The 14,391-nt window shown below is 45.3% G+C and overlaps 1 protein-coding gene across 1 annotated transcript; it reads left to right on the plus strand.

The window, feature by feature from the left end:
- Positions 1–156: 156 nt before the first annotated feature.
- Positions 157–13,211, plus strand: LOC119658767 (dihydrolipoyllysine-residue succinyltransferase component of 2-oxoglutarate dehydrogenase complex, mitochondrial). Its single transcript, XM_038066464.1, has 8 exons — positions 157–393; positions 592–698; positions 757–867; positions 10,875–11,310; positions 11,380–11,531; positions 11,610–11,754; positions 11,880–12,185; positions 12,275–13,211. Exons 1-8 carry the CDS (start codon positions 310–312, stop codon positions 12,407–12,409), a joined length of 1,476 nt encoding a protein of 491 aa, XP_037922392.1. The 5' UTR covers positions 157–309; the 3' UTR covers positions 12,410–13,211.
- Positions 13,212–14,391: the final 1,180 nt, after the last annotated feature.

The raw sequence follows: 14,391 nt of genomic DNA on the forward strand, positions 1-14,391 counted from the left end.
ATTTAGATAAATTATTTTCTATATAAAAAATATTTGCTGTGGCTTGTGTGGCGCCGAGTATTTGGTCAAAGTCGCATGCGATGTTTAGAAATCCCACAACCCCCGGTGCAGTACTAGTTCCCACTAAGCGAAGATTTTCCGGATTGCCCTGTGTCCCGTCTGACAGCTGCTCGTGCCATTTCGTTGCCAGGCTGACTGCCAAGTGATGTACGACGGTGCAATTCCTTCATGCACCTTTCTATTCTTGTAATCCGGCGGCGATAGAAAGTGAAATTCGTGTGATTAGTGTGCTCCACCTAAATTGTATCAATGGCTGGAATATTTTCAATGGCATCGCGCCGATTACCGCGGCACGTGCTGAAATTGGGTGTTCGTCTTTTGCGTGAAGTTGAGGTAAGTCGAGGTGAAACCCATTGGAAAATATGCCGACCAATCGGGAGATCATTAAGTTACATAATGTTGTGATAACCCATTGATCCGAGCGATAAAAAGCCGAAAATAAGGTGGGAGTGTATGAAACTGGACACACCTTCCAGAAGGAAGACACGATGGCAATGAGCGGATTAAATAAATTTGTGTTTTGTGTTTCAGGTTAAGGAAGGATGCGGCCGAATCGAACGAGTGGCCTTGATTCGAATGCTTTCAGGATCGCCTGCTGGACAGGAGAATGTGCCTGGTCAGTTCGCTGCCAATCGAAAGTAAGTATTCCTTCCTTTCGGCGAGCGGTTGCATAAGCTAATGTCACGACTCTTGCAGGATCCTCGCCCGACAATGGCCTGGCGACCGACAATTTCACACTTCCAGTGCCTTACTCGAAGTTGTGAAGGTTCCTCCGTTTGCGGATTCCGTCTCAGAGGGTGATGTCAAGTAAGTGGTTTGGTATTATCTTCGCGGCAGGTGTCGTTTTTTATAAAAGAAATTTTCATGGAACATTGTGAACTCCTGGAGCCCAATATTTTGTGTCTGCAGTTTGCCAGTTTCTTCTCTAGAATCGTAGTAATATCAGCCCTATAATATCCACATTGCTCATGAAGTGACGTCTGTTTGACGTCACCTAAGAACAAACAACTCAAATTGTCGCAAATCTGGTAAATTCTCTACATATTAATTGTTGATTCAATTTTTGCAATCATAGTTTTCATAATTATAGATTTGAGTCGCTCACGTGTCGTGGGTCCTGAGACACTGCTTGAATTCTGACTTCTCACTCATCCAATTAAACTATTTTTTCAAAACTTTTTTAAAAACCAACTGAGCCTTCAAGGGCTACTTCACACGACAATGATTATTCCATTTGAAGCAGTTCCGCTCCTTCAAATCGAGCTCCTGGCAAGTTGCGCCCTCCACTGCACCCGGTATCGCACCACCACCAGCTGAAACCTAAGGGTTTCCGCTAGAAAACTCGCGGCCGACTGGCAGACGTCAAAACGTCAAACCCCAGGGGTGTGAGGATCACAGGCTGCGTGTGACGAGATGGCGGAGGTGGCTTTAATTTGGGCATGGCCTCGTAGCAAGCGCAACAATGCGGTCTCTCCAAGGTTGTCTCTTTTACCGAGGACCAGGTCGCCAGGGAGTTGAAGGTTCTCTCCGTACACCAGCTCAGCAGGGCTGACAACAAACTCTTCGCGGAGGCAAGATCGGCGACCAGGACTTTTCCGAGCTCCGAGAGTTTAGTTAGTTAGTTAACTGGGGGGAGCCGCAGCCCCGAGCATTCAGGCCATTATTAGGCCCATTGTACTATCCCCGTAGTTGCCTATTCAATGGCTTCCCGCCTACGGTGTTCGCAGGCTTTAGCGAGTCTGAGAACATTCTCCAGAGGCAGAGAGTGTGCAGATTCTTCATTGAAGAAAACCTTGCCAAGGTGTCTTCGTCTGAGATCTGAGGATGCCGGGCAGCTGCATAAAAAGTGCAGAGCCGTCTCCTCCTCCTCCTCCCATTGGCTGCACACAGCCGAAATCACTACCCCAATCTTTTCCATATGGTAGTTTAAGGGGCAGTGTCCCGTCAAAAGCCCTACTAGGGTTTTCATGTCCGACTTCTTAAGAGACAACAAAGATGCCGCTCTAGTGGCCCTAGGCTCCTTCACAAGGATTTTCGCTTGCCGGCAAGAGTCCAAATTTTTCCACTCGGTTGCGTGAATCCTTGCAATTTCACTCTTCAGGGTAGACTTGACAGTAGATGGTCGGATTCCAAGAGCTGGTTCTGGCCCCACCATTGTGGATTCAGACCCTCGGCGAGCTAGTCTGTCAGCCTCCTCATTGCCGGCGATGTTAGAGTGCCCCGGCACCTACATCAGGAATGTTTCGTTCAGTTGGCCAAGTTTCAACAGCACCTGATGACAACTCCACACCAACTTGCTTGATATGTTGTTGCCATTTAGCGCTGATAATGCCGCCCGACTGTCGGAACAGATTCGAATGGTGCGACCCCTCCATTTCTGTCGCAGACATTCTTCTGCTGCCAATGAAATGGCATATATCTCCGCCTGGAATATGGTCGTCATTTTTTCGAGAGGTCGGGCCAGTTCTATAATCGGATTCTCCGAGAACACCCCTGCACCTGATCCATCCTCCATGACTGACCCGTCGGTGTAGATTATTAGGTCTGTAATCTGAAAAGACTCGTGGCCACTTGTCGACCATTCTTTTCTTTCGGTGATTATGACAGTGTATGTCTTTTCAAAGACGAATCTGGACACCATATGATCGGTCGGCATCAGGGCTACCGGATGTTTTTCAAGGAATTTCCAGATAGACGCATGCCCGTTGGATTGGCCACCTTTCCACGCCCCAATGGTATCGAGCCTATATGCGTCGTTGGCCGCTTTCCGTTTCACCTCCAAGTGAATGGGGGGTAAATTTAGGATAGCTTCAAGTGCCGCAGTCGGCGTAGTACTCATTGCTCTAGTAATACTTAGGCAACCAAGTCTCTGAATCTGCGTTAGCAGCTTCCTGCTGTTAGCAAAGTTCAGTCTTGGCCACCAGACGATGCATGCATACATCAAAATGGGTTTTATTATGGATGTATACATCCAGTGTATCCGTTTAGGTGAAAGTCCCCAGGTCTTACCTATCGCATTCCTACAGCACCAGAGCAATCTGCAGGATTTCTGATATTGTTCCTGGATATGATGCTTCCACGTTAACTTGGAGTCGAAATGTACTCCTAAGTACTTGACTGTTTGTGCCAGATTTCCGCCCCTGCTAAGGTGGGTAGCGTATAACTACCCCACCTAACGTTCCTAGTGAACATAACTAGTCCAGTCTTCCTAGCGTTCACCGTGAGTCCATTGCGGAGGCACCAGCTGTGGATTACATGCAGAGTTGCATTCAAGCGGTCACATACTGTGTCCGTAAACTTGCCGGTAATTATTACGGCTAGGTCGTCCGCAAATGCTTGCGCGAAGACTTTTTTGTCCTCCAGGAGCCACAGCAGGGTATCCATCATCAAGAGCCGTAACAGTGGAGAGAGAACCCCTCCCTGTGGGCAGCCCCTGAGACATCCTGCTTCAATAGACTTCTGGCCGACCGATATGTGGATTTTTCTCCACTCTAGCATGTGAAGGATCCAACTGATTAGCAGCGGTTCGATTCCATGCTGTCTTGCCGCATCACAAATTGCCGCGAATGAGGCATAATTGAAGGCACCTTCGATGTCCATGAATGCGCCTAAGGCGTATTCTTTTTCGGACATCGCCTTTTCATTTTTTGCCGTAAGTTCATGGAGTGCTGTCTCCGAGAAGAGAGTAGAATCAAATTACATTCCCTGGTCTGTGATGATGACGGCGGGAACACCAAAGCGCGGAATCCACTCTAGACAGAGGGGCTCAACACATGAAATGATCGTGACGCAATACTTCTAGCCGTACGAGTCCTGCAAACTGCCTAGAATGTCGAGATGTACTTCCTTCCTAGCATGTCTAGTAACTTTACATCTTTGGGATGCGATGCATCCTCTGACTCAAGAGTTCACGTCCTTGTTCATGCACGACTAGAAATACTTGCTGGAGACTAACCGATTCGTTGTCCGAATCGTAGAATGCGCGCAAGATTGTGTACCGAACGGAACACTTCCTTACGAAACGCCTAGGTCCCTTTTCAGAAACCACACAGTAGACAAGAATGTGAGCCGAAGATAAGGAACTCCTTGAACTTGTATTTGGACCTGGATGACACATGTTGAATGTCTGATGTGATGATATGAGTGGAATAAGAGATCAAGTCGATCATCCAGAATGGCCGATAACGACCTAGAGGGCAGAGCTATCCCAAAAATCTAAACAAATTGGCTAAATTGGCTAAAGTGCTCGGTCGACACGTTCTTGCACGTCTCTGTGCTAGCCAGGCTCGGGAATGTGGGGGGGGGGGGGTCCTTTGAGCGCTTTGATCCCTCACGCTTCATTACTAAAAACCAACGTGTCTATTCCGATGCGTGGGTCCGCACCGGATTCTAAACTCGACTTTAATACGGATTTCGCGACGGCCTATCGAAGGACAAACAGAACGCGAACTAAAATTGGAAATTAAAAGAAAGAAAAAAAAAAACGCTCGACCGCGCGCGTGGAGCGGGGGGAAAGGAGGATTCGAAAGGGAGGAAGTCCTCAAACTACTATTGGACTATTTAGGCATTAATATTCATTGTTCCAATCAATTTCATAACAATAATTAAAATAAAGAAAATGAAGATAAAATTCAACAAAGGAAAAGAAAATAAATAAAAGAAAAACAAGAAAAAAATAAAAAAAATAAGAAAATAAGAAAAAGAAAAATAAAAACAATAACTCACCCAGGACGTCACTCCGAGCTCGGATTGCGGCTGGTGTACAAAGTTCTAAAAACAATTTTATAAGGAAAACGATTATAACAAAAATTAATTCATTACTAGCAGGCGTATTGCTTAAACTCTTACGTAAACGATTACTCATATTATGCTAGAATCCACACGTTTCTTAGCTGTACACATCGGTCTTTTCCTATTAGCGAAGATCTTTCTGGGATTTCTCCACAATGTTTGACACTCACGATCAATCCCGCCACAAGTGACATATTATGCGAGAATCTTCACGTTTCTTCTTTTCTTCTCCCTAGTCTCACTTCGCGGCTCTTCCCCGGTGCTCCTCCAACCTTCCACCTTCTCCTTTTTTCGTTTTTCCAGCCGCTCCAGCTTTTCTTCTTTTCTTCTCCCTAGTCTCACTTCGCGGCTCTTCCCCGGTGCTCCTCCAAACTTCCACCTTCTCCGAACGCCAAACCGAAACTCTCCGTTCTTTTTTCCTCACGCCCCCCTTCAGTTCCCGCTACATAGCCTTTCTCACTCGCTAGGCAATGTTGCGGTAACATGCTCATGCGGCAAATCATTCGCCTCTTGTCAAGATCAATTCGCTCGAATGCATTCAATTATGTGCAATCTGCGGCGAACATTAAGGCAATTGCACACTATTGAATGCATTGTTTAAGTATATTAATTAAGAAAGAGCCGAATGAGATTCCGCTCACGTCGCGCAGCCGCGGTCACTACAACTGGCTGATGTAAGCTGAGTACCGAAGCTAGAGAGGGGACGCTTTGTCGGGCATTTGCCGCAAAGCAAAAGTTAGAGGCTTATGGTCCGTGAACAAGGTGAACGGCCTGCCTTCAAGGGAATATCGAAAGTGCTTAATACTCAGATACGCGGCTAATAACACATCGTTCAATAAGTCCCGGGACTAACTATGAAAACAACATTTTATCGGCAAAATTCTTTATTATTCATCAACATAATCTCCTTCAAGGGTTATACAATCATTCCAACGCTTCTCTAACTTTTCAATGCCATGTTTGTAGAACGATTTGTCTTTTGACTGAAAATGAGCCTCAGTAGCAGCGATCACCTCCTTATTTGAGCCAAATCTTTTTCCCTGGAGCATCTTTTTGAGATCCGAAAAGAGCTAGCAGTCGCTGGGGGCCAGATCCGGCGAGTACGGAGGATGAGGAAGCAGTTGGAAGCCTAATTCGTTGAATTTGGTCATCGTTTTGATTGACTTGTGGCACGGTGCGTTGTCTTGATGAAAGATGACTTTCTTCTTCTCCATGTGTGGGCGTTTTTTCGCTATTTCGGCCTTCAAACGATCCAATAACACCATGTAGTAGTCGCTATTGATGGTTTTTCCTTTTTCGAGGTAGTCAATGAAAATTATACCATTCGCATCCCAGAATACGGACGCCATCACTTTGCCGGCCGACTGTTGTGTTTTTGGACGCTTCGGGCGGCTTTTTACCGGTCCTACGCCATTCAGCTGACTGCCGACTTGACTCCGGAGTGAAATGGTGAATCCATGTTTCGTCCACTGTCACATATCGACGCAAAAAATCCTGTTTATTGCGAGTAAACAGCGCCAAACAGCTCTCCGAATCATTGATACGTTGTTGCTTTTGTTCCATTGTGAGCAAACGCGGCAGCCATTTGGAAAAAACCTTTTTCATAGCCAATTTTTGGTGCAAAATAATAAATGCACTACCAGTTGATATGTTCACCATCTTAGCTATCTCGCTCACTTTCATTTTGCGGTCACTCATCACGATTTTCAATACTTGCTTGGTGTTTTCGGGAGTTACTCCCTCATTTGGCCGACCCGAACGTTCCGCATCATTTGTATCAGCACGACCGCGTTTCCCGTCGAAAACCACCGACAAATGGTTGTTTTCGACGGAGTAGAGTCCGGATAACGGTTTTCAAGCCATTGCTGAGCTTGAACAGTGTTTTTCCCCCATTAGAAAACAATGTTTTATCAACACACGAAACTTGTTTTGGTCCATTTTTTCACGATTGCAAAGGTAGCGTCAGTTTAACCACTCTAGCTTTCTTGGTTATGTTTCGAATTACATCAAATTTTGACACATCTTATCTGAAGGCTGGTACTTCTGAACCTTGGTATATAAATGACATTATTAGCGCCATTTCTACGCTAGTCCCGGGACTTATTGAACGATGTGTTAATTCATGATCATAGGCACTGTAATTCCGTTGAGCGGGATTCAACTGATTGAGAAGAAACCCAACGGTTGCCAACTTTGATTCACCATTTGGAAAGGTCTTAGAACCAGATAGGAAGATGTTAAGTCATGGCTTATGGTGAGCGGCATAAGTTTACCATGCTCAAAAACCTTCTAAAGTCGTTGACCGTCTTTAGTGGTTCAAACTGTTTCCGCGCAACGGCGAGCTTCTGGGGTGGTAGAGGACGCACCTTCGAGAAGATTGGGGAACCGGTAGTGTTGATATGATGCTGGACATCATGCTTAACTTACTGAGAGATACTACATTCAGTAGTAATGTTGCGATATTTTTGGAGTGCGCGAATGCGTGGATCGGCGACATCCTCAAACATGATAGAAAGAGTGTTGCTTGTCAGAGCAGGTTTGAAATTTTCCTTGACGACCGAAGAGAGGTTTTGAAGTCTATCAGGGACCTATGCTGCATACCTACCAGTAGCCGTCACAGGACACAGGAAGCCTGCGCCTAATATGGGGACATTGATGTCAACCAAAAAGAAGCGCCACGAAAAGGTTCTAAGCCAAAACTCACGTCTAATTCCCTGTAGCCGTAAGTTGCGATGGGCGTGGAGTTTGCTGCCGCTACCTTTAGCTGTTGGGGAAATATAATAGTTTGTTGGGTCTGAAGACGGGGAGGATCGAGACTTCCGTGCTGTCTATCAGATAATCGCAAAGCATCCACTGTTGCTGTCAGTGTGGCCGCATTGTTTGTAAGTGCGGCTAATTGTCTCCGAAGTTCCGTCATGTCGGCGGATTGGCGAGACACTTTTCGATCACGGGGAGCGCATGCATCTCTTTTGTCTTATTCGCAGTCGCGACCAATGCCTCAAGAGAATCGCCGTCTGCTCACACTAGGATAGCCTGCGTGCCCTCCGACAATCACTGAAGCCAGAAGGACTTTAAGAGTTCCACACTGACCTTGTCCCCGCACAGCTTCTTCATTTCCCGAGGCAACTGGCTGGGTGTGGGGTCGCCAAGGATCAAATCTGTCAGCAAATGATTCAGCTTGGATGACTTTCTCGGCGACGAGTGCGTCGTCCAGGCCGACTAACGCGTGGTTGAATTTAGTGGCGTCCGTTGTGACGTACGCCAGCGCGAATTGCGCCTCCAATTGGGGAAACTACGTCTCCTGGTTTCGCGGCCAACACGGTGGCACCCTAACCGTTTTGGTTTGAGTGGTTCGGAGGGCAGAAGGCTCGACACCTTTTCTTCCGCGGGTTCCTCGTCCAGGGGGACTAACGCGTGGTTGAATTTAGTGACGTCCACCAGTGCGCATTACGCTTCGAATTGGAGAAACCAAGCCTTCAATTGGAAAAACCACGCTTTTGGCAAAATGAAGTGGAGATGACCAACAACTATTGTTTTATTAAATCATTGAACTCTTCCCTTGTAACAGCTAGCTTCTGGGGTGATAGAGGGCGCGCCTTTGAGAAGATTGGGGAGCCGGTAGTGTTGATGTCGTGCTACCGGCTTCGAGAAACTACTTGCAGTAGTGATTTTACGGTATTTTCTGAGGAGTGCCCGAATGCGATGGTCGACAACATCCTCTAAAATAATAGACAAAGTTTCGTTTGCGCAGGTGGAAATTTTCCCTGACGTCTTTAAAGGGGCTGCGGGGTCTATTAATGTCCACCAGCAACCCATAGAGACATAGGAAGTCTGCGTCTAAAAGGGGGGTGCTAATGTCCGCCAGAAGGAATCGCCACGAGAAAGTTCGGCGCACGTCCACCTGCCTATAGGCATAGGTGCGGATTAGAGGGGAATTAGTGGCAACCAGTCGTAAGTTCCGATGCACTCAGCGAGCCTAGTTTTTTGTCGCGTTGAATCTGAATCCTGCGGTATATTTAGTTGCTTGAGGTCTGTATTTACGGTGGTACCAGCAAATCGAGAGAGAGTTCGATCGGCGATGCGCTCGTGATTCGTGCTTCCGACGCGCCGCCACATAATGATTCATTGAAATCCTTTGTGTCCTAAGACAAAGACGGCTTCAAGGGCATGACCGATAACAAGAAAAAATCATGTCGTTGCCCTACAACTCTGGAAGACTCCGCTCTGAATTTAAAACTTTTTGAAGATTTTATCTCGATGGAGAACGTGATAAGAGTGATTAGTTTCTTCACAATGCCGCAGCCAATGTAACTGAAACCCAATTGATCTTGTGACATTGATGGGATGGTGGTGAAAGCTATAGAAATTCAGATACGAAGACGCGTGACATTTCCGATGTTCATTAACGAAAATATTACCTTTAGAAAGCTTTTCCTGCACTAATTTTGATTCCTCATAGAATGTCTCTTCCTTTGTATCGAGAATGTACATCGATGCTGGGATGCAACCAGTTGGTTTTCGCTTGCTTTTATGTGACACTGAATTGACGCTTGCTTCCGTCTGGCTTTCCAGAGTACGATAGCACAGTGCCACAAGGAGGAAAGGAGTACTCTCCAGAATTCCTAGGAGTAAGGCTCGCTTAGCCTCAGAATGTTCATCATATAACACTGAAATTCTTGCACACGTTAGAGAAACCGTGCATTACTGGGGCTTTCAATATCACCCTCGAAAACGCTACTCAAATTCGGAAAACCAATTAGTTGTTTTGTGACAACCAAAGGTTTTAGCTTTTGGGTTAATTTTTATCTCGGACATGGAGTTATCTCAATGGGGCAAAGGTACTGTAACTCTATATGTATGTATGTATGTATGATGTATGTTTGGTCTTCTCCTTGACTTTTTTCTTCGACTGTTTATTCCAACTAAATGACTCGACTCCTGCACTCATCCTAATTACGACGGACGCCTCCCGGAGCCCGCTTCGAGGTCCTCAAGCAAGGCCCACATCATTCTAGCCTCGATATCGGAGGTACGATCAAGAGGGCCATCCTTGTCCCGCTAAAGCCTTTTTTTCCGGAAGAAAGTGCAACCAGGAAGATGGGCGCGAGTTAACTATTCTATATTTTTCAATACTAAAAAAAAGAAAAGTTTCAATTTCGAAAGAGGTTTATTAACGGGTCGAAAATCAATATTACAATAAGCACAAAAGTTGACTGACGGTTACGTCCAAAGCAGAGGAAACTCATCAGACGCAGCCTCACCTCTGCCCTGGGAGCAGCGTGACCGAAAACGACAGATGGTAATCGCTTCATTTATATATAATCGCAAACACGTAATGGGTACGAATTGTATTCAAGTGAAATCCGTCATAAGTTCAGGTCTAAACCAGGTCCAAGTGAATTTTTTGTTCAGGATGCCGGGAGTCCTTAGTCCGCACCCACTTGGTGAAGGACTGGACAACTTGGGAAGCAACTTACTTCTTTAAGCTTTAGAATCAAAAATTGGGCAGCTTCTCTGATACCCGTGGCGATAATCAATGTTTGCAAACATGAAAGAACTAGTTAGCCTTAGAAAACCCATGGCTTCATGATAATACAATCAACGAGGCGGAAAATTTCGTCCTAAATTTTCAAAGTGAAATATGGAATCTTTAGATCGAAATAATTGGTGATTGCCCTTCAGAGGCAAAAATCCGATTTTAATCAACCAGTCATAGTTGTCTTATCAAGCCACATACACTCGGCCAAAAACCTTTAAGTCCTATTGTGAGTGAAGTAATTTCGAAGGAAATTACGTAAAAAAATTTGTCTTTTCCAAGACCAAGGGGCTTAGAAAAATCTGTCTCTGCGCGCTAATTCTTTTTTCCAATCCTGCGTTCTAGTAATCGATTTCTTGATATATGATCCCCATTACTATCGTTAATTACGCTAGATCTATTGGTCGAAGATACTTAGAACCAAGTTTCTCCTGATAGCAGTCATTTAAATTGAATTATAATAATAATGAAAATTGATTTCCTTTAGATTCACTGTTAAAGTCGGCGATGCAGTTAAAATGGATGATGTTGTGATGGAAATCGAAACAGATAAAACAACGGTAAGTGTTCCATGTCCCTGTCACGGTATTATCGAGGAGATCTACGTTCAAGACGGTGATACCGTCAAAGCAGGTCAACAGCTTTTCAAAGTTAAGAAAACGGATGGACCACCAGCTGCTGCCGCGAAACCAGCAGCCGCATCTGCACCACCACCACCAAAACCTGCTGCCGCTGGTCCTCCTCCACCGCCAACTCCGAAACCTGCAGCGGCTGCACCCCCACCGCCGCCACCACCACCAGCTGCCCGTCCCCCACCACCACCACCAGCTGGTCATCCGCCACCACCAAAACCAAGTGCGCCTTCAGCTCAAATTCCAGTGGCAGCGATACGACATGCTCAAGGCATCGAAGCTTCAGTTAAGGTAAGGAATCAGAATTTTGCATGTTTGGGGCGGAATGAAATCATCAAAATCTGAATTCTCAAAATTTAGGTACCCCCAGTAGACTATTCCCGCGAAATCACTGGTACGCGAACCGAACAACGCGTTAAGATGAATCGTATGCGGCAGAAGATCGCCTCCCGATTGAAGGATGCACAAAACACGAATGCCATGTTGACTACATTTAATGAAGTTGACATGAGGTGAGAAATCGTTAACTCTTTAGCTTTATTGCAAAACGGAATGGGATAATGGAACGTGATTTGTGTTGTTTGTTGCAGTGCTATCATGGATTTCAGGAAGGGTAACCTGGAAGCATTCCAAAAGAAATATGGCATTAAGTTTGGCTTCATGTCAGTGTTTACGAAAGCATCTGCATACGCTTTGCAAGATCAACCTGTTGTGAATGCTGTTATAGATAATAATGTGAGTTGTTTTGACAATGGAATCAATGTAGAATAATCAGGAGAAGGCTTCTGAGCTTTGTCGAAATAGATCTCTTATTTTTATTTCATCCACTCATCGAGAAACTCTTCCAATTTTTTCAATAGGAAATAGTTTATCGGGATTATGTCGACATATCAGTTGCAGTTGCCACGCCAAAAGGCTTGGTGGTGCCCGTAATCCGAAATGTCGAGAGCATGAATTACGCTGATATCGAAATTGCATTGGCTGCCCTCGGCGATAAGGCAAGGAAAGGTGCATTAGCTGTCGAAGACATGGACGGTGGTACTTTTACTATTAGCAATGGCGGAGTATTCGGATCTTTGATGGGCACTCCAATCATCAATCCACCACAATCTGCTATTCTCGGCATGCACGGCATCTTCGAGCGGCCCGTTGCTGTTAAAGGACAAGTAAGTTGTTTTCACGATAAGATCCGATCGAGAACTTTCACAAAAAAACTCGGAATCGGTTAGAAAACGTAACATTTTCATATTTCCAGGTTGTAATTCGTCCGATGATGTACATAGCTCTTACTTACGATCATCGCCTTATTGATGGACGCGAGGCCGTTATGTTCTTGCGTAAAGTTAAAGCCGCTGTGGAAGATCCAAGGATTATCCTTCTTGGGCTCTAAGTCTTCAAAAGTTGGAAAAATCATTTCACCTTCGAGAAAATAAATTAATGAAGTTGAAAAAATTAAATGTATTATTTTTCCTCTCAAGCAAAATTCACGAAACTCAAATTCTCATAACTCTCAATGATGAATAGCGTGCGTTAGTCCTACTCTTGATAGTTTATCATCGAACGAATCGAACTTGAAGATAAGCGTGTTGCGCTCTTAAGCTGACGGTAGCAGCAGGAGATATCCTCGCTATCGAGCTCCACTTAACTTTTGATAGCGTCGTTTTATTTTATCTATAGAAATTAAATGTAAGGTGCTGCAATGTAAAAGAAACGTTTTATCTGTAAGATAATCGGATGACTAGCTATTCGCCTGAAACGATATTAAACCAAAATGAAACTAAATATTTACCGATTTGTAAAGTTGTTTTTTTTTCTTTCATTCAACGCTAACGACATTTTGGAGACTCACTCTACTTTGCGTTTTTTGATGAACTAATGCTGCCATTTGATATGTACGTCCTTAATTATTGAATATTGTGTTGTAGTCCTGTTTTGATGTTCGTTATTTTCACTGAAAGAATTTATTTGGTCAAATAATGCTAGTACTTTATGTGGCCACTCCTTTGTTTTGTATATGGTACGAAGATCGTAGTAATTAAGCTAGTCCCATCTCCCCCAGTTAACGAAACTACACGGCCCTACGCGCCGCGCAGCAAATATTATTAGATATTCACTGTTCTCTAGGATAATCCTCAATGTAACAATATGTACTATTGATGAAAGTCAACACATAATAAAACAAATTGTTTAGAGTCATGTTTTTTTCGAGTGCTACTAATAAACTAACAGAATTAAAATGCCTAGTAACAATTAAAATAGAGAAATGATCAATCAAGAGTGTTGGGTACAAGGTTGTCAAATTTCTCCCAAGGTAGCTCCAACTTTCGGACAAAAGGTAGTATGGGTTCCAGGGTTAAACGTGGATTGGTATCTATGATGGAGCATAAGACCTGATTCTTCCCGGAATACTCGTGGGACCAAGACATGGACTCAATTATCAAAAAAACAAAAACGATGATAGAAGAGGAGGCGATGATGCCAGGCGCATCATCGGAGGACGAGCTGCTGGCCTCCAGCCAGGAGACAATACACTCGGTGCCAGCCATAGCACCGTTGTGCTGAAACCAACCGCAGGGACCTCCCGGAGCGAGGCGTCAGACGGACTAGTAGCTTCCAGCCTGGAACTCACTGCCGTCAAGCTGGGTGTAGCGAGTACCAGACATAGTACTCCTGACCCGAAGCCCACAGCGTCGGGGGATCCCTCGAAAGCGAAAACCGACAAGAATGTCGGTCGCCGAAAACCGGCTAAGAAGCGAAGGTCCACGGGTGTCTTGCTCAAGAGCCAGTACCAGAAGGCCATGCATATTCTTAGCAAGATTGCTAAGAATAAGGAGGCCGGTACAGTCGACGAACGGTATGAAAAAGACCTCGCTAAATACCAGGCGATTGTTAATGAATACAACAGGAAACGCCGGGCTGACTAGCAGAAGGCGAAGCCCATCGCTCGAAAACGCAATCGATCTCAAGACGAGGTCGAACAAGATAAGAAGCGGAGCAGAGTGGGCAAGAGCGTAGATGCTAAACAACATCCGAAGGAAACTGTACAGCAACCGTCAGCCGCCGGGCCACGTACTGCGAAGCCCTTCAGCGACGTGGCCAGGAGTCACTTACGTGTGGCGCTGGCGGATGGCAATTCTGCTAGCGGCAAACTAACGCTGGAGGTTGGACCAGTGTTGAGGCTAGGCTGTCGGGCATAGACTATGAGCATCTCCTGGAGACCGGAGGCAAACATCCGGGATTCACCCTCCACTTTGATTCATCTCAGGTGGTCCGTGGATTCCACGTAATAGCTTGCATGTACCAGTACTCTAAGGACTTTCTTGGTTCGTGTGTCGCTAAGATCAGCGACGTCTGGGAGGGCGTTAAGCTCAA

Source organism: Hermetia illucens, chromosome 6, assembly GCF_905115235.1.
Source record: "Hermetia illucens chromosome 6, iHerIll2.2.curated.20191125, whole genome shotgun sequence".
In the NCBI taxonomy this organism is placed as follows: Eukaryota; Metazoa; Arthropoda; class Insecta; order Diptera; family Stratiomyidae; genus Hermetia; species Hermetia illucens.